Source organism: Eleutherodactylus coqui, chromosome 5 (assembly GCF_035609145.1).
Source record: "Eleutherodactylus coqui strain aEleCoq1 chromosome 5, aEleCoq1.hap1, whole genome shotgun sequence".
NCBI classification, from domain to species: domain Eukaryota; kingdom Metazoa; phylum Chordata; class Amphibia; order Anura; family Eleutherodactylidae; genus Eleutherodactylus; species Eleutherodactylus coqui.
Genome location: NC_089841.1, coordinates 18,361,687 through 18,381,235, shown reverse-complemented (window position 1 = coordinate 18,381,235; position 19,549 = coordinate 18,361,687). Strand labels below are relative to the sequence as shown.

Below are 19,549 nucleotides of genomic sequence, written 5' to 3'. Positions count from 1 at the left end.
AGGCTCCACTCCTTCTTACTAATGGCAAATGATTTGCATCGCTGCACTCCTCCGGACCTCCGCTGCTCACGGCAGATCACTTGCAGCGGAGGATGCTGGCAATCACAGGTCCGGGGACCACTCACTGCGGTCCCCGGTGACATCTCTTACCTCCCGGCTATCTTTAGGAGCCAGAAGATTTCAAATTTGTCGGGGCTCCGAGCGTTCTGTGCGTAACATCATACGTCTGGCGCGTATGCACAGAGGGTCGAGTCTCGAAGGACCAGATCATCGTAGGACATCAGTAGGGACTGGGGTGAGTAATTTCAGCTGCCCTGATGGGGCCTATCCATCAGGGCAGATGAATCTTTAACTTTTTAAAACTTTTTATTTTCTTTATTATGATCGGCGCTATTCATTGGATAGTGCTGATTGCATTGCCGGGAGGGGGGGCAGCTCCGCGATGACAGCTCCACATTGTCAGCTACCTGTGGAAACCGACAGCATGGAGCTGTTACGTCCAGAGCCCACGTGGCTTTAATCCTAAGAGGATGTATGTTTTTATGTCCTCTAGGATTAAAGCCCACTTAGCTAGAATGTAAAAACACTATGGGCTGTCACTAATGGGTTAAGGTTAAAACATTACCCACATTATGAACATGAAAATGGCTTCTTTCCTGTGTGAGTTCTCATATGTACCACAAGACCTGAATTGTCTCTAAAACATTTCCCACATTCTGAACATAGAAATGGCTTCTTTGGTTTCTCCCCTGTGTGAATTTTCTGGTGTTTAAAAAGAGCTGCTTTCCAGCTAAAGCGTTTCCCACATTCTGTACATGAAAATGGCTTCTCTCCTGTGTGAGTTCTTTGATGGTCAATGAGACCTGATTTGTGTCTGAAAAGTTTCCCACATTCAGAACAGGAAAATGGGTTCTCCCATGTGTGAATTTTTTGATGCCTTGCATAATCTGATTTAACAGAAAAGCATTTCCCACATTCTGAACATGAAAACGGCTTCTCCCCTGTGTGAGATCTCTGATGTAGAATTAGACATGATTTCTTTCTAAAACATTTCCCGCACTCTGAACATAAAAATGGCTTCTCTCCTGTGTGACTTCTTTGATGTGTAACAAGATTTGATTTACAGTTAAAACATTTCCCACATTCTGAACATGAAAACGGCTTCTCCCCTGTGTGAAATCTCTGATGTAACACAAGACCTGTTTTCTTTCTAAAACATTTCCCACATTCTGAACATGAAAACGGATTCTCTCCTGTGTGAATTCTCTGATGTATGACAAGGGCTGATTTCTGAGTAAAACATTTCCCACATTCTGAACATGAAAACAGATTCTCTCCTGTGTGAATTCTCTGATGTGTAACAAGGGCTGATTTCTGAGTAAAACATTTCCCACATTCAGGACAAGAAAATGGCTTCTCTCCTGTGTGAATTCTCTGATGTTTAACTACATTGGATTTCCACTTAAAACATTTCCCACATTCTGAACATGAATATGACTTCTCCATTGTGTGAGCTTCCTGATGTTCTCCCCTTCTGTGACTTTTCTTCTGCTTATCAGTCTGTGATGAATCAGAAGATGAGACCTGTATCAGAGGATCAGATGATGGAACTTTGCTGTGAAGAGCTGAGGGGGCATCTGGGATAATGGTAGGTCCTTCATATGTATCTTTGATGATACCACAATCTCCTGCAGATATCAGACGTCCCTTTGAGCTCCCAGTACCGTGTTCTGCCAAGAATAAAGTTGATTCTTTTATAAAACAATAAACAATAAGCGTTTTTTTTTTTCTCTTTGCGCCTCGCAGCGCAAGAAAAACACTGATATCGCCAGTGTTTTCAACGGGGCCAGCGGCAGCAGCGCTAGCCTCATTGAAAACATAGGGAGAAGACCGCAGAATTCTGCCACAGCTGTCACAGGAGTTTCCAACATCACTGCGGGGACGAAAGAACCCTCTGCCACAGCTGTGACAGCTGTGGCAGAAGTCCAGCATGCTATCCCATTGCTTTCAATGAGGTCGGCGCTGCTGTCAGCCCCATTGAAAGCAGTGGTTTGTGGCAACCTCCAAAGCATGATTTTCGGGGAAGGGCTTGAAATATAAGCCCTTCCCTGAAAATCATCATTAGCTGGTTAAAAAAAAAATTTACTCACCACTCCGCCACGTCCTCGGGCTGGCTCCCTTGCACTGCTGTCCAGCACTTTCAGCAGGCAGGAATTTTAAAAATCCCTGCTTCATGAAGGCTGTGCTGATTGTTTTAGCGCTCAGCCAATTACATCCAGTGCTTAGATATTCATTCATTTATGAATAATGAATAGCTAAGCACTAGGTGTATTTGCCTGAGCGCTCAGCTAATCAGCACAGCCCTTTCAGGACGCGGGGATTTTTAAATCCCTGTCTGCTGAAAGTGCTGGGGAGCCAGCGGACGCGTTTAAGCGGTGGAGAGGTGAGTAAATTTTGTTTTTGTTCTTTTAACCAGCTAATGATGATTTTCAGGGAAGGGCTTATATTTCAAACCCTTCCTCGAAAATCATGCTGCGGGGCTTGCCACAAACCACTGCTCATCTATAAGACAGCTTGGTACATACAATAATGTGATATGCTGTCGCGTCAGACCAGGTCTATGGCCACTAATGTACTCCCTGACGGGTCAACAAGGATCACTGCATAGAGATACCATGAGATATTGTGGGGCCCCATACAGTGAGAACCGCAGGGGAGGGGTCACTAGTGGAAGGATGTGAACAGAACAGCCAGCAAGAAGCACGGCATGTAGTCACTGACCACTGAGGATGCTCCTTAACGCATTAGTGACCGAGACGGTTTGCGCCTGAATTACCAGGCCAAATTTTGGAAATCTGACATGTGTCATTTAGCATAGAAGAACTCCATAAAGGTTTTGCATATCCAAGTGATTCTGACATTGTTATTTCACCACATGTTGTACTTCCTTTAGGTGGTAAAAGTAGAACACTAACATTTGTGTATATTTGTTTAAAGCACCAAAATTGTGAACATTTTGAAAAAAATATATTTTTTTTACATTTTAATTGCAATATGTCAAATATATCAATATGACATAATGTACAAATTTTTGATAAGATAGATATTTCCATTTGTTTACTTTATTCTGGAAGCACATTTGAAAAACGTCAGATACTTTTTAAACATCTAGCAGACGTACAAATTTAAGATTATTACCATCTTAGGAACATTTTGTTTTCCTACACCAAGCCAAGATTACAAAGGCTCATAGGTGTGAGAATGATAGTAACCCCCACAAATGACCCCATTAAAAAAAATACACCTCTTAATGTATTCACTGAGGGGAGGGGGGGTCAGGAGTATTTTGACCCCACAGGTTTTTTTTTCAGGAGTTAATGCCATTTAGGAGAAGAAAAAAATAAAATTTCATATATGTCATATTAAACACAGGGTTTTTTCTATAGTACACAGGAAAATAAGGATTTGCATCCCAAATTGGATCCCCCTGTATGTCCCGTGTTCAGAAACATACCCATTGTGGCCCTAATATTATGTCTGTATGCACAACGGGGCCCAAAAACAAAAATAAGCAGTCAGTGGCTTCCTTAACAGAAATTCTGCTTGAGGGTGTTTCAAGCCCCATTGTATACTTGTAGAATACTTGAGCTGCCAAAACGATAGAGAATCCCCACAAATGATCCCAATTTGAAAACTAGACCCCTTAACAAAATAATCTAGGGGTGCACTACATATTTTGACACCACCGTTTTTGAAAGCAGAAAAAAAAAATTACGAATTTTTTGGGCCATTCTGTAATTTTACAAACATTTTTTTCCTGTACAGCACACATATGAATGAATGAAGACTTGCCCCCAAAATGGATAACCCTGCTTGCCCCCTGTTCAGAAATACCCCAATAGCAGCCCCAGTCTGCTTACTGGACACATGGCTAGGCCTGTAATCGAGGAATACCCTTTGGCATTCAGGGCACAACTGAATAAATTCCGGGCCCCATTGCTCCCTTGTGCAGAAAAAAATGACCCCCTAAAATGAAGCCCCCTCCTCCCCCACCATCCTTTTGACATTTCCCAAATCGTAGATAAAATTAATAATGTAAAACAGTTTGGTTTGTCTCAAAACAGGGATAATTACGGAGGCCTGGTAGTGATGGGCACACGGGGCAATAAAACCGCCTATCCCTCCTCCTCCCATGCCTGCTGCAAACCCGACACACTTTTCATTATTATATTATATTTTTCATTATCCTTTTATATTTCTCTCTTTATTTTCTTCTTTCTGGCTATACCGACCCCTGGCCACCCATCTCCACTCATAATTCACTATATATATATATATTTTACCCTATTTCTTTTCTTCTTATTTTCCCATCACATATCTCTATATACAACATTTTTCTTACACATTATATTTTATCCCATGGACCTCCATTTATTGTATATATTATGTAGTGTGTTCTCCAGTTGAACTGAAGAGACGTATTTGCCTCAAAATGCTTTCCGTTTTGTGCTGGATTCTATCTCATTTTAATTAGGGAACCGCATTTTTATATAAATATGTGCACATTTTTCAAAAAAAAGGTTGCGCCACTTTATCAGTTTTTTGCCCTTTTTTCTTTACTCATCACTATGCTGGCAAACCGTTATCGGTTGCACAGTTACTGATTCGGCGGCACCGGTAATTTTGATGTACGCACGTCCTTCTATCATTCCAGATAGAACCACACCTTGAAAGAACGAAAAAAACAACAGCAAAAACACCCTGCAGGTTTTCTCCTTCGTCAGATCCTCGCTGGAGTAGCTCCACCTCCTTTTCTTTTCTTTTACTGGATTTTAATATATAGGCAATAAACCAGTTTTATAGCTCATGCCTCTAGGATACCTTGTGTCTAATCTGAGGATCCAGCACGCTTCTAGGATACCTTGTGTCTAATCTGAGGATCCAGCATGCCTCTAGGATACCTTGTGTCTAATCTGAGGATTCAGCACGCCTCTAGGATACCTTGTGTCTAATCTGAGGATCCAGCACGCCTCTAGGATACCTTGTATCTAATCTGAGGATCCAGCACGCCTCTAGGATACCTTGTGTCTAATCTGAGGATCCAGCACGCTTCTAGGATACCTTGTGTCTAATCTGAGGATTCAGCACGCCTCTAGGATACCTTGTGTCTAATCTGGGGATCCAGCACGCCTCTAGGATACCTTGTATCTAATCTGAGGATCCAGCATGCCTCTAGGATACCTTGTGTCTAATCTGAGGATCCAGCACGCCTCTAGGATATCTTGTGTCTAATCTGAGGATCCAGCACGCCTCTAGGATACCTTGTGTCTAATCTGAGGATCCAGCACGCTTCTAGGATACCTTGTGTCTAATCTGAGGATTCAGCACGCCTCTAAAATACCTTGTGTCTAATCTGGGGATACAGCACGCCTCTAGGATACCTTGTGTCTAATCTGAGGATCCAGCACGCCTCTAGGATACCTTGTGTCTAATCTGAGGATCCAGCACGCCTCTAGGATACCTTGTGTCTAATCTGAGGATCCAGCACGCCTCTAGGATACCTTGTGTCTAATCTGAGGATCCAGCACGCCTCTAGGATACCTTGTGTCTAATCTGAGGATCCAGCACGCCTCTAGGATACCTTGTGTCTAATCTGAGGATTCAGCACGTCTCTAGGATACCTTGTATCTAATCTGAGGATCCAGCACGCCTCTAGGATACCTTGTGTCTAATCTGAGGATTCAGCACGCCTCTAGGATACCTTGTGTCTAATCTGAGGATCCAGCACGCTTCTAGGATACCTTGTATCTAATCTGAGGATCCAGCACGCTTCTAGGATACCTTGTATCTAATCTGAGGATCCAGCACGCCTCTAGGATACCTTGTATCTAATCTGAGGATTCAGCACGCCTCTAGGATACCTTGTGTCTAATCTGAGGATTCAGCACGTCTCTAGGATACCTTGTATCTAATCTGAGGATCCAGCACGCCTCTAGGATACCTTGTGTCTAATCTGGGGATACAGCACGCCTCTAGGATACCTTGTGTCTAATCTGAGGATCCAGCACGCCTCTAGGATACCTTGTGTCTAATCTGAGGATCCAGCACGCCTCTAGGATACCTTGTGTCTAATCTGAGGATCCAGCACGCCTCTAGGATACCTTGTGTCTAATCTGGGGATCCAGCACGCCTCTAGGATACCTTGTGTCTAATCTGAGGATCCAGCACGCCTCTAGGATACCTTGTGTCTAATCTGGGGATCCAGCACGCCTCTAGGATACCTTGTGTCTAATCTGGGGATCCAGCACGCCTCTCTCTCTCTTTAGGACTTTCTTCTTCATATTGCCTCCTCTGTTTATACCTTTCACCGCTTCTATGCCTTGGCACATGAATGTATCTACATTACCATTATGGCAATCCAAGAAGTGTCTGATTGCACCGAGATGTTATTATTTGTATTAGTACTATCTCTAACATGTTCCATGACCCTGGTGGTTAGTTTCCTCGTGGCGCAGCCTGTATAACCTTTGGCGCACTCTGTGCACGCAATGTTACAGACAACATTCTTAGTAGAACCGTTAATGAAAGAATTTGCTTTAGATTCTTTTATCTGTTCCCCTTCACATCTGAAGAAGCCCTTTTGCAGCAGGCAGCATCGTGAGCTACTGGTGTTTTCTATATGACTGTGTGAGTTTTTTTGCTAGATTCGTGTTACGCCGTGGCAGGCATCGTACACCCCCGTCCAAAATAGATTGTAATGTCTTATCCTGTTTCAAGACGGGAAGGTAAGAAAAAAATATATTTTTAACTTCACTGAACTCTCAGCTGTACGCCGTAACAAGGACCAGTCTATAATCTGCAACTGTTTGTTAATCCGTTTGTCCCAGATAGAACAGATCGGTTCTATCCGCTGATTGGACCCCTCTCCTTGCTCTTTCCAACATCCATTTCTTATACCTTCTTTCCTCCAACCTTTCACATATTTCACTTTCTGAGACTGTATAGTCTTCCCTCTTAGGGTGACTACCCACTACAGGTTTTTTTCACTGCGAAATTCGCTGCGTTTTTTTTCTGCAGGGGTCAATGGGACTTGTAATGTTAAAATCCCGATCGCGCAAAATCGTTTGGCTCTCACTGGCTCCCCCACAGGTTTGTATGGGATGGCAACTATTGGCACGTAAAATGGTAATACCCAAATTGGATTATACACAGACTCTAATCAACAATTGCCCTTCTACTCAAAAACACCAGGGGCACATAGCCCCGCTTCCATACCAGCTAGCGGGCTCCTGATTACATGGCTATTACCTGGTGATAGGAGCGGCTGGCAGGTCTCCATCATGGCCTCCTTGTACAGATCCTTGTGTCCTTCTAAATACTCCCACTCCTCCATGGAGAAATAGACAGCGACATTCTGACACCTTATAGGAACCTGACAACACAATATACAGTCATTACCCAGAAGCCTCCAGTGCTGTTACTGTATAATGTCCCAGCATTCCCTGCAGCGTCACCTCTCCAGTCAGCAGCTCAATCATCTTGTTGGTGAGTTCTAGAATCTTCCCTACATTGATGTCCTCATGTATCAGGGGGTGAGATGGGGGCCCCATGATTGGGCTCAGGGGTCTTCCCCATCCATCACACACAGGGGCCCAACAGCCATCACCAGAGGTCTTCTTTACTCTTGTGTAATCCTGTGTATGGGGAGACATTAATAAATATCACTACAGACATTTCCACAGTCCATCACCTCTCCAGTGACATCATCTGTTATTACCATAGATGAGAAAGATTCAATGTGACATCATCAGAATCTCTCCCCTCTCCAGTGACATCATCAGAATCTCTCCCCTCTCCAGTGACATCATCAGAATCTCTCACCTCCCCAGTGACATCATCTGCTATTACCATAGATGAGAATGATTCAATGTCACATCATCAGAATCTCTCCCCTCTCCAGTGACATCATCAGAATCTCTCCCCCCTCCAGTGACATCATCTGTTATTACCATAGATAAGAATGATGTCATGTGACATCATCAGAATCTCTCCCCTCTCCAGTGACATCATCTGTTATTACCATAGATAAGAATGATGTAATGTGACATCATCAGAATCTCTCACCTCCCCAGTAAGCTGGAAGAGTATCTCTAGGGTGAGATTTAATATACTCTCCGCCATCTTGTTTCCGTCCTTCTCCATCCTGAACGGGTTAATCAACAAAAATATCTTATACAGAAGATATCAGCGAACCTTATATTGTACGACCTGAATGGAGAGAAGATGAGAAAATATAGAAGCCACATAGATTGCCACATATAAAATACATTTACTAGAGGGAAGAAGGGGAAACATTTGAGGAGATATTAACCCCTTCCTGCTGCAGACTTTTTTTTTCTAATTTTAATTTCTCCTTCTCCACCAACTTTTTACTGTTTTCAGTGATAGAGCTACACAAGGACTTCTTTTTGTGAGAGGAGTTTTATTTTTAAAAAGGTACCATATAATGTATTCAAAAACTTGAATGGGAAATACAGAATTTTAAAATTTCAATTTTTTTATTCTTTGAAATAATCAAAAAGCCTTTAAATGTTTTTCTTTAGTCCATTAAAGAGATTTTTTAACTTGTTAGAGTTTTTTTTTTGCTTGAAAGTATACTGCAATACTATGTAATACAATACAATATACAATGTCTCCCAAAAATCTAACCTCACGTCCTCATCGTGGGAGACGGGCAACAGTCAAGTAGGAGACTGCCTGAAAGGCGAAGTACGGTGGCTGCTACATTAGCAGTGAAGACCTGTCAGGAACCTCGAATACGGCTGGCTAACGAGGCTCTGGTGATGGCTGGGCAGCAGTGGTTCCTTCCTTGCTGAAGGCGGATACATCTCCTAGTCGAGGCAAACAGCAACAGCATGCAACAGTGAAGGGCCTAGTACCAATATGCTTGTGAAACGGGCCTTCATTACCGCACTTCCCGTCACCCCCCATCCCAAGGCGACAAAGTACTCAGGGACTCCCGCTCAGATGACCATGGCTAGCACTTCAAGCACCACAGTACACGCACGAAGGAAAGAACCAAAAGCCCACATTGGGGTGGCCCTTTTCGGGATGAAGGTTGAATACCAGGTCCGGAGAACTGACTTGCATTCAGTCACTCGCTTCGCCACATAGAATGTCCTTACCCTGAACGGGTTTTGGCTTCCAGGTGGCACTCATCAATTAACTGGCTAGATATAACATCACTGTAGCCAGCATCACCGAAGCTCGTCTACTGCATCACGACCAGCGCGAGGTTAATGGCGCCACTATAAACAAACCGGTGACTCGGACCACACCCAGGGAGTAGCACTGATCCTTCGCCCTCCCATAAATCAGTCCATGGTAATGTGGCATCTGACCTCTCCGCGTCTGCTGTACACCAGGTTCGTTCATCGTCACAGACACATGTCCATCATTGAGGCATATGCACCAACTGAAGAACACAGAGTTGCAGACAAAGATGCCTTTTATGACCAGCACCCCACCGCTGTGCAGTCCGTCCGCACGATCTACTCATAGTGCTCAGCTAACTGAACGCAAACCCAGGTCCCCGGACTCCTGGCTAACATAGTATATAAGGCTGAATGAAGACAATGTCCATCTAGTCCAGCCTGTTATCCTCCTGTGTTACGAAGACATTGTTGGACCCTTTGGTGAAGGCTCAACCAATGACAATTCACACCGGATGCCATCATTCTGTGCCTCAAAGGGTCTTGCAGTGGCGGGCTCCTGGTTCCAGAGATGTAGCATTCAAAACTTTATCTAGATATCCAACTATGGACGTACAAAAAAGGAACTGAACCACCTACTCATTAGTCATCGCAATTCTGTCAAATTATGTCGAGTCTACCGCGGAGCAGAAGCTCCAGCAAATACAGACCACCGTTTGCTTATTGCTGAAATAGCAGTTCCACTCCATCCATCCCATAAGACCAGATCATAACCTTTACTGAACGTCCTGAGGGAACATCAAGCATTTGAACGTCAGTACATCATAATCGAAAACCGGTTCCACATTCTGGGAAATCCTTCAGATGAACCACAGGCAGCTTGGAATGTCACAAGATACGCCATCTGTGAAGACCGTTCATGGATATCAGCGTCCCCGTAGGCAGTCCTGGCTAATGGACGACACTATGGAGTTCCTTGAAGCGAAGGTGAAAGCCCACCTTAAGAATGACCAAGCGGAATATAAGAAGCTGAAGGTTGTGTTCCAGGCAAAGGCCAAAAAAGACAGGAAGCGGTACAATAATGCTCTGGCTGACGAAGCTGAGGAGGGTCTAAAATCAAACAATCTATTATCAGCGTACTAAGCAATCGTTAGAATCCGGGGTCCTCAGGGACCACCTAGCATACGCCAATCCATAAATCCGATGGCAGCCCTTGTACCAACCATGACAAGACACTCCAATGCTGGCGTGAACATTTCTCATCCGCCTTAAACCATCCACCGAAAGAATAGTGATCGGTGACATCAGATAGTGGTGACAGTAGTGACATAATAGTGACCGGTGACATCAGAGAGTGGTGACAGTAGTAACAGAATAGTGACCGGTGACATCAGATAGTGGTGACGGTAGTGACAGAATAGTGACCGGTGACATCAGATAGTGGTGACGGTAATGACAGAATAGTGACCGGTGACATCAGATAGTGGTGACGGTAGTGACATAATAGTGCCCGGTGACATCAGACAGTGGTGACGGTAGTGACAGAATAGTGACCGGTGACATCAGATAGTGGTGACGGTAATGACAGAATAGTGACCGGTGACATCAGATAGTGGTGACGGTAATGACAGAATAGTGACCGGTGACATCAGATAGTGGTGACAGTAGTGACAGAAAAGTGACAGGTGACATAAGATAGTGGTGACAGTAGTGACAGAATAGTGACAGGTGACATAAGATTGTGGTGACGATAGTGACAGAATAGTGACAGGTGACATCAGATGGTAGTGACAGTAGTGACAGGTGACATCAGATAGTGGTGACAGTAGTGACAGAATAGTGACCGGTGACATCAGAGAGTGGTGACAGTAGTGACAGAATAGTGACCGGTGACATCAGATAGTGGTGACAGTAGTGACATAATAGTGACAGGTGACATCAGATAGTGGTGACAGTAGTGACATAATAGTGACAGGTGACATCAGATCGTTATGACGGTAGTGACAGAATAGTGACAGGTGACATCAGATAGTGGTGACAGTAGTGACATAATAGTGACCGGTGACATCAGATAGTGGTGACAGTAGTGACATAATAGTGACCGGTGACATAAGATAGTGGTGACGATAGTGACAGAATAGTGACCGGTGACATCAGATAGTGGTGACAATAGTGACATAATAGTGACCGGTGACATCAGATAGTGGTGACAGTAGTGACAGAATAGTGACCGGTGACATCAGATAGTGGTGACAGTAGTGACAGAATAGTGACCGGTGACATCAGATAGTGGTGACAGTAGTGACAGAATAGTGACCGGTGACATCAGATAGTGGTGACAGTAGTGACAGAATAGTGACCGGTGACATCAGATAGTGGTGACAGTAGTGACAGAATAGTGACCGGTGACATCAGATAGTGGTGACAGTAGTGACAGAATAGTGACCGGTGACATCAGATAGTGGTGACAGTAGTGACAGAATAGTGACCGGTGACATCAGATAGTGGTGACAGTAGTGACATAATAATGACCGGTGACATCAGATAGTGGTGACAGTAGTGACATAATAGTGACCGGTGACATCAGATAGTGGTGACAGTAGTGACAGGTGACATCAGATAGTGGTGACAGTAGTGACAGGTGACATCACATAGTGGTGACAGTAGTGACATAATAGTGACAGGTGACATCAGATAGTGGTGACAGTAGTGACAGAATAGTGACCGGTGACATCAGATAGTTGTGACAGTAGTGACAGAATAGTGACAGGTGACATCAGATAGTGGTGACAGTAGTGACATAATAGTGACAGGTGACATCAGATAGTGGTGACGGTAGTGACAGAATAGTGACAGGTGACATCACATAGTGGTGACAGTAGTGACATAATAGTGACCGGTGACATCAGATAGTGGTGGCAGTAGTGACATAATAGTGACAGGTGACATCAGATAGTGGTGACAGTAGTGACATAATAGTGACCGGTGACATCAGATAGTGGTGACAGTAGTGACATAATAGTGACCGGTGACATCAGATAGTGGTGACAGTAGTGACATAATAGTGACAGGTGACATCAGATAGTGGTGACAGTAGTGACAGAATAGTGACCGGTGACATCAGATAGTGGTGACAGTAGTGACAGAATAGTGACCGGTGACATCAGATAGTGGTGACAGTAGTGATAGAATAGTGACAGGTGACATCACATAGTGGTGACAGTAGTGACATAATAGTGACCGGTGACATCAGATAGTGGTGACGGTAGTGACAGAATAGTGACCGGTGACATCAGATAGTGGTGACAGTAGTGACATAATAGTGACCGGTGACATCAGATAGCGGTGACGGTAGTGACAGAATAGTGACCGGTGACATCAGATAGTGGTGACAGTAGTGACATAATAGTGACCGGTGACATCAGATAGTGGTGACAGTAGTGACATAATAGTGACCGGTGATATCAGATAGTGGTGACAGTAGTGACAGAATAGTGACAGGTGACATCAGATAGTGGTGACGGTAGTGACATAATAGTGACAGGTGACATCAGATAGTGGTGACAGTAGTGACATAATAGTGACCGGTGACATCAGATAGTGGTGACAGTAGTGACATAATAGTGACCGGTGACATCAGATAGTGGTGACAGTAGTGACATAATAGTGACCGGTGACATCAGATAGCGGTGACGGTAGTGACAGAATAGTGACCGGTGACATCAGATGGTGGTGACAGTAGTGACATAATAGTGACCGGTGACATCAGATAGTGGTGACAGTAGTGACATAATAGTGACCGGTGATATCAGATAGTGGTGACAGTAGTGACAGAATAGTGACAGGTGACATCAGATAGTGGTGACGGTAGTGACATAATAGTGACAGGTGACATCAGATAGTGGTGACAGTAGTGACATAATAGTGACCGGTGACATCAGATAGTGGTGACAGTAGTGACATAATAGTGACCGGTGACATCAGATAGTGGTGACAGTAGTGACATAATAGTGACCGGTGACATCAGATAGTGGTGACAGTAGTGACAGAATAGTGACAGGTGACATCAGATAGTGGTGACAGTAGTGACATAATAGTGACCGGTGACATCAGATAGTGGTGACAGTAGTGACAGAATAGTGACAGGTGACATCAGATAGTGGTGACAGTAGTGACAGAATAGGGACCGGTGACATCAGATAGTGGTGACAGTAGTGACATAATAGTGACCGGTGACATCAGATAGTGGTGACAGTAGTGACAGAATAGTGACAGGTGACATCAGATAGTGGTGACAGTAGTGACATAATAGTGAGCGGTGACATCAGATAGTGGTGACAGTAGTGACATAATAGTGAGCGGTGACAGTAGTGACAGAATAGTGACAGGTGACATCAGATAGTGGTGACAGTAGTGACATAATAGTGACCGGTGACATCAGATAGTGGTGACAGTAGTGACATAATAGTGACCGGTGACATCAGATAGTGGTGACAGTAGTGACATAATAGTGACCGGTGACATCAGATAGTGGTGACAGTAGTGACAGAATAGTGACAGGTGACATCAGATAGTGGTGACAGTAGTGACATAATAGTGACCGGTGACATCAGATAGTGGTGACAGTAGTGACAGAATAGTGACAGGTGACATCAGATAGTGGTGACAGTAGTGACAGAATAGGGACCGGTGACATCAGATAGTGGTGACAGTAGTGACATAATAGTGACCGGTGACATCAGATAGTGGTGACAGTAGTGACAGAATAGTGACAGGTGACATCAGATAGTGGTGACAGTAGTGACATAATAGTGAGCGGTGACATCAGATAGTGGTGACAGTAGTGACATAATAGTGAGCGGTGACAGTAGTGACAGAATAGTGACCGGTGACATCAGATAGTAGTGGCAGTAGTGACATAATAGTGACCGGTGACATCTGATAGTGGTGACAGTAGTGACAGAATAGTGACCGGTGACATCAGATAGTGGTGACAGTAGTGACATAATAGTGACCGGTGACATCAGATAGTGGCGACAGTAGTGACATAATAGTGACCGGTGACATCACACACGTCTTCTATGGTCCTGATGGCGGATAGAGTTATGTCGCTCACCGGCGGATCCTCCGTGTTGCTCCCTACAATTTCTGCGTTCGCTCCGGACGTTCCGCAGGTTTTTCTCCTCTTCTACAACTTCTGACTTGCAGTGACTGTAATAAACAATGGCGCTGCTCTCCATAGACGGCGCCTCCCTGTGTGGGAGACTCACAGCGACCGACAGATGACAACGTGCCGCCTTCTTCCTGTCACTGCAGAAAGCCCCTGAGCTGCCGTCTGTCGGAGATACCTCAGTGGGCCCCTTCCTCACAGCCCCTATAGGACTCAGTGGCCAGTGCAGGGTTACAGTGATTAACCCTTAAACTCCTAATTGTCCCCCCTGCTGTGTGAGGAGCACATGTCACCTCTCAGGCAGTGAAAGGGTTACAGCTGGTAACTTCCAGCAGCGACTCCCATCATCCACCGGGGGGCGCCGGCTCCTTCATGAGGTCCCATCATACGGCCTGCGGATGGCAGAAGGTCTCACAACCCTCCCGTACCTCCACCGGGGTAGATGCTGGAATGGAGGGGCTCCTAAGAGGTCTGAGGACAGGAAGTCACATGGTCTGAGGTCACATGATTGGAAGGGGAGGGGCTTACTGCAGTTCTGTGGGCATATATTGATAGGCTGGAAAACTCCTCTAAGACAGAGCTGGCAGCAGTCTGTACCCGGTTGGCACAGGTTGACCGTGTGAACACACAGGATCAGTATTATCACATGCCTATCTAATGCAATATCCAGCAGATTCTTTGGCTGATGTAGAAATAATATGAGGGTGCGAGGAATACTCGAGGGAGTGGAGCAACAACACATAGGGGAAGCCCTGCGTCCCACCCTCACTCTGTTCTGGAGGTTCCCCAGACTCCTCCTTGGAGTTAGATCACGCTCACCGGGCCCTGGGCCCACAATCCGCAGACCTGGAGTACCCAGAGACATTATATGCTGAGTTCATAGGTATCAAATAAAAGAGGCGATTATGAGGAAAGCGTGGGAACGCCATCTTATATACGACCAGGGGAAACGTATACATATATACCTCACATCTTGTGTCCCGGGGGTTTGGCCACTCCTGGACCCGAGCGATCATTTGCTCTTCATCTATTGAGAATCGAGCCATGTTTGTACTCTTCTGGCTCCTAATCCACACGGCTCTCCCTACCAGGGAATCCCCACACAGGACTCCCCCCAGCTCAGGGACCTGAAAGGCCCGCCCTCCAAAATATAAATGCATTCGCCTAGTACCGTGTGAAGCGCATCACGTGAACATCACACGCTCATGCATTGCACTGCGATAAGACAGGGGCTCCATAGGGAAACATGGGCGACAGAGGAAAGCAGAGTGTAGAAAGAACCTGCTGAGGATTACGGATCACACACCATCACAAATGGGAATGAGACCATTGACAAGCAGGGGTGTCATAACGCCCTCCGTGTTATGTCTGGGGGGCGCGGCTCGTCACCTGCCCAATACCATGCCTGCGGGGAATAATGGTGGTGGCAGCATTATACTGCGGGGGTTTGGCTGGGAGAGGGGGACCGGACAGGGTTGATGGAAAGCTGAATGGAGCAAAGTACAGAGATAATGAAAACCTGATGCAGAGCGCAGGGACCTCAGACCGGGCAGAAGGTGAACCTTCCAACAAGACGATGACCCTAAACACAGAGCCAAGACAACACAGGAGGGGCTTAGGGACAGCGCTGAATGTCCTGAGAAGCCTGTCAAATATCTCCGGAGAGACCTGACAATGGCTCCACAGACGACCCCATCCAACCTGACCGCTAGAGAGGATCTGCAGAGGGGGGAATGGCAGAAAATCCCCAAATCCAACTGTGCAAACCTTGTGGCATCATACCCAGAAGACTGGAGCAAAGGTGCTTCTACTAAGTCCTGAGTGCGGGGCGGATACCGATGTCAATGCAAGAAGTGACAGTGACCTCTGACCTTGTGTGACTAGAATGATGGGGAAAAGCAGAAGTTACAAATGTTACAAAAAGTGAAATTGTCTGAAGACTTTCTATCTGTATTTCTCTGTACACACAATGCATATGTCATAGGGCAGTGGTGGCGAACCTATGGCACGCGTGCCAGAGGCGGCCCGTAGAGCCCTCCCTGCTGGCACTCGTCGCCGTTGGTTTCGTGAGAGTAGGGGAGGAGGTGTCTGGCAGCACACTGACGTCAGTGTGCACCTGCTATCAGCGCTGCTGGCGGTGCGCCGGGCAGAGGAACAGCGTCACTTCCACGAGGAGGTGGGGGTAAGTATGTGGGTCTCGGGGGATGGGGGGCCGCTGTAGAGTGTCACTATTATTCTGGGGGCCGCTTTGGGGTGTCACTATTATACTGGGGGCCGCTGTGGGGTGTCACTATCAGACTGGGAGCTACTGTGGGGTGTCACTATTATACTGGGGGCCGCTTTGGGGTGTCACTATCAGACTGGGAGCTGCTGTGGGGTGTCACTACTATACTGGGGGCCGCTGTGGGGTGTCACTATTATACTGGGGGCTGCTGTGGGGTGTCACTATTGGACTGGGGGCTGCTGTGGGGTGTCACTATTGGACTGGGAGCTGCTGTGGGATGTCACTATTATACTGGGGGCCGCTGTGGGGTGTCACTATTATACTGGGGGCTGCTGTGGGGTGTCACTATTGGACTGGGAGCTGCTGTGGGATGTCACTATTATACTGGGGGCCGCTGTGGGGTGTCACTATTATACTAGGGGCCGCTGTGGGGTGTCAATATTACTACTGGGGGCCGCTGTGAGGTGTCACTATGATACTGGGGGCCGCTGTGGGGGTCACTATTACCGCTAGGGGAGGTCACTATTATACTGGGGGCTGCTGTGTGATGTCACTATTACTACTGGAGGGGGCACTGTTATTGCTGGGGCCGCTAACGCTGGAGGGGGTCACTATTATTGCCAGGGCCGCTGGGGGGTGGTCACTGTCTTCGCTAGGGCCACTGGAGGGGGTCACTATTATCGCTAGGGCCGCTGGAGGGGGGTTATTATTACCGCTGGGGCATGTTTACATGTGTTGGAAATGGGCAGGGCTGTTTCAAAATAGACAGCGTGCAGATTCTGACTGCTTTTTGGATGCGGAAATGCTGCAGAATTTTCCACAGACATTTCAGCTGAGGACATCCTGCAGTATTTCCGCATCCAAAAGGAGTCAAAATCTAGACGCTGTCTATTTTGAAGTGGCCCTGACCTTATGTTTTGGGCTGCAGTCTGCGCACTCAGTCTCTAAAAGGTTCGCCATCACTGTCATAGGGGGTTAAAAGTTTAATTAGGGACATTAAAAAAACAATGTGAAGTGTGTGAGGCCCGGCCCAAGCATGCCACAGTTATATACATTTGCAATCAAAGTTATCCAACTCCCATTGCAAATTAGGTATAAGCTGGATATCTCCTGTATATAGTTATACATGTGCTACTGGTTTAAGTTATACATCTCCTGTATATAATGATATAGAGCATGCTGGTATAACCTGGGTATCTCCCGTATATAATGATATGGACTATGCTGGTATAACCTGGGTATCCCCTGTATATAATTATGTATGTATAGCTGGTATAAGTTATACATCTCCTGTATATAATGATATAGAGCATGCTGGTATAACCTGGGTATCTCCCGTATATAATGATATGGACTATGCTGGTATAACCTGGGTATCCCCTGTATATAATTATGTATGTATAGCTGGTATAAGTTATACATCTCCTGTATATAATGATATGGAGCATGCTGGTATAACCTGGGTATCCCCTGTATATAATTATGTATGTATAGCTGGTAATAGTTATACATATCCTGTATATAGTGATATGGTGCATGCTGGTATAACCTGGGTATCCCTGTATATAATTATATATGTACAGCTGGTATAAGTTATACATCTCCTGTATATAATGATATGGGGCATGCTGGTATAACCTGGGTATCCCCTGTATATAATTATATATGTACAGCTGGTATATGTTCTACATCACCTGTATATAATGATATAGACCATGCTGGTATAACCTGGGTATCTCCTGTGTATAATTATATATGCACGGCTGGTATGTTATACATCTCCTGTATATAATGATATGGAGCATGCTGGTATAACCTGGGTATCCCCTGTATATAATTATGTATGTATAGCAGGTATAAGTTATACATCTCCTGTATATAGTGATATGGAGCATGCTGGTATAACCTGGGTATCCCCGGTATACAATTATGTATGTATAGGTGGTATAAGTTATACATCCCCTGTATATAATGATATGGAGCATGCTGGTATAACCTGGGTATCCCCTATATATAATTATATATGTACAGCTGGCATAAGTTATACATCTCCTGTATATAATGATATGGTGCATGCTGGTATAACCTGGGTATCCCCTGTATATAATTATATATGTACAGCTGGTATAAGTTATACATCTCCTGTATATAATGATATGGAGCATGCTGGTATAACCTGGGTATCCCCTGTATATGATTATATATGTACAGTTTGTATGAGTTATACATCTCCTATATAGTGATATGATCTATGCTGGTATAACCTGGGTATCCCCTGTATATAGTTATATATCTACAGCTGGTATATGTTATACAGCTCTTGTATATAATGATATGGAGTATGCTGATATAACCTGGATATCCCCTGTATATAATTAGATATTTACACCTGGTATTAGTTATACATCTCCCTGTATATAATGATATGGAGTATGCTGGTATAACCTGGGTATCTCCTGTATATAATTATATATGTACAGCTGGTATAAGTTATACATCTCCTGTATATAATGATATGGAGCATGCTGGTATAACCTGGGTATCCCCTGTATATGATTATATATGTACAGTTTGTATGAGTTATACATCTCCTATATAGTGATATGATCTATGCTGGTATAACCTGGGTATCCCCTGTATATAGTTATATATCTACAGCTGGTATATGTTATACAGCTCTTGTATATAATGATATGGAGTATGCTGATATAACCTGGATATCCCCTGTATATAATTATATATTTACACCTGGTATTAGTTATACATCTCCCTGTATATAATGATATGGAGTATGCTGGTATAACCTGGGTATCTCCTGTATATAATTATGAATGTACAGCTGGTATAAGTTATACATCTCCTGTATATAGTGATATGGAGCATGCTGGTATAACCTGGGTATCCCCTGTATATAATTATATATGTACAGCTGGTATAAGTTAT

The 19,549-nt window shown here is 44.9% G+C and overlaps 1 protein-coding gene across 1 annotated transcript; it reads right to left on the bottom strand.

The window, feature by feature from the left end:
* Positions 1–293: 293 nt before the first annotated feature.
* LOC136627152 (oocyte zinc finger protein XlCOF22-like) lies at positions 294–8,202 on the bottom strand. Its single transcript, XM_066602088.1, has 3 exons — positions 8,125–8,202; positions 7,309–7,387; positions 294–1,730 (listed from the first exon to the last, which is right to left on the bottom strand). The coding sequence occupies exons 1-3, from the start codon at positions 8,200–8,202 to the stop codon at positions 631–633; spliced, it is 1,257 nt and encodes a 418-aa protein (XP_066458185.1). The 3' UTR covers positions 294–630.
* Positions 8,203–19,549: the final 11,347 nt, after the last annotated feature.

Coding starts and splice junctions, on each gene's coding strand:
- LOC136627152 (XM_066602088.1), bottom strand. CDS start 8,202: ATGGAGAAGGACGGAAACAAGATGGCGGAGAGTATATTAAATCTCACC. Junction 7,388..8,124: donor TCTTCCAGCTTACTGGGGAG/GTGAGAGATTCT, acceptor TTCTCCATGGAG/GAGTGGGAGTATTTAGAAGG. Junction 1,731..7,308: donor CCAGCCGCTCCTATCACCAG/GTAATAGCCATG, acceptor TATTCTTGGCAG/AACACGGTACTGGGAGCTCA.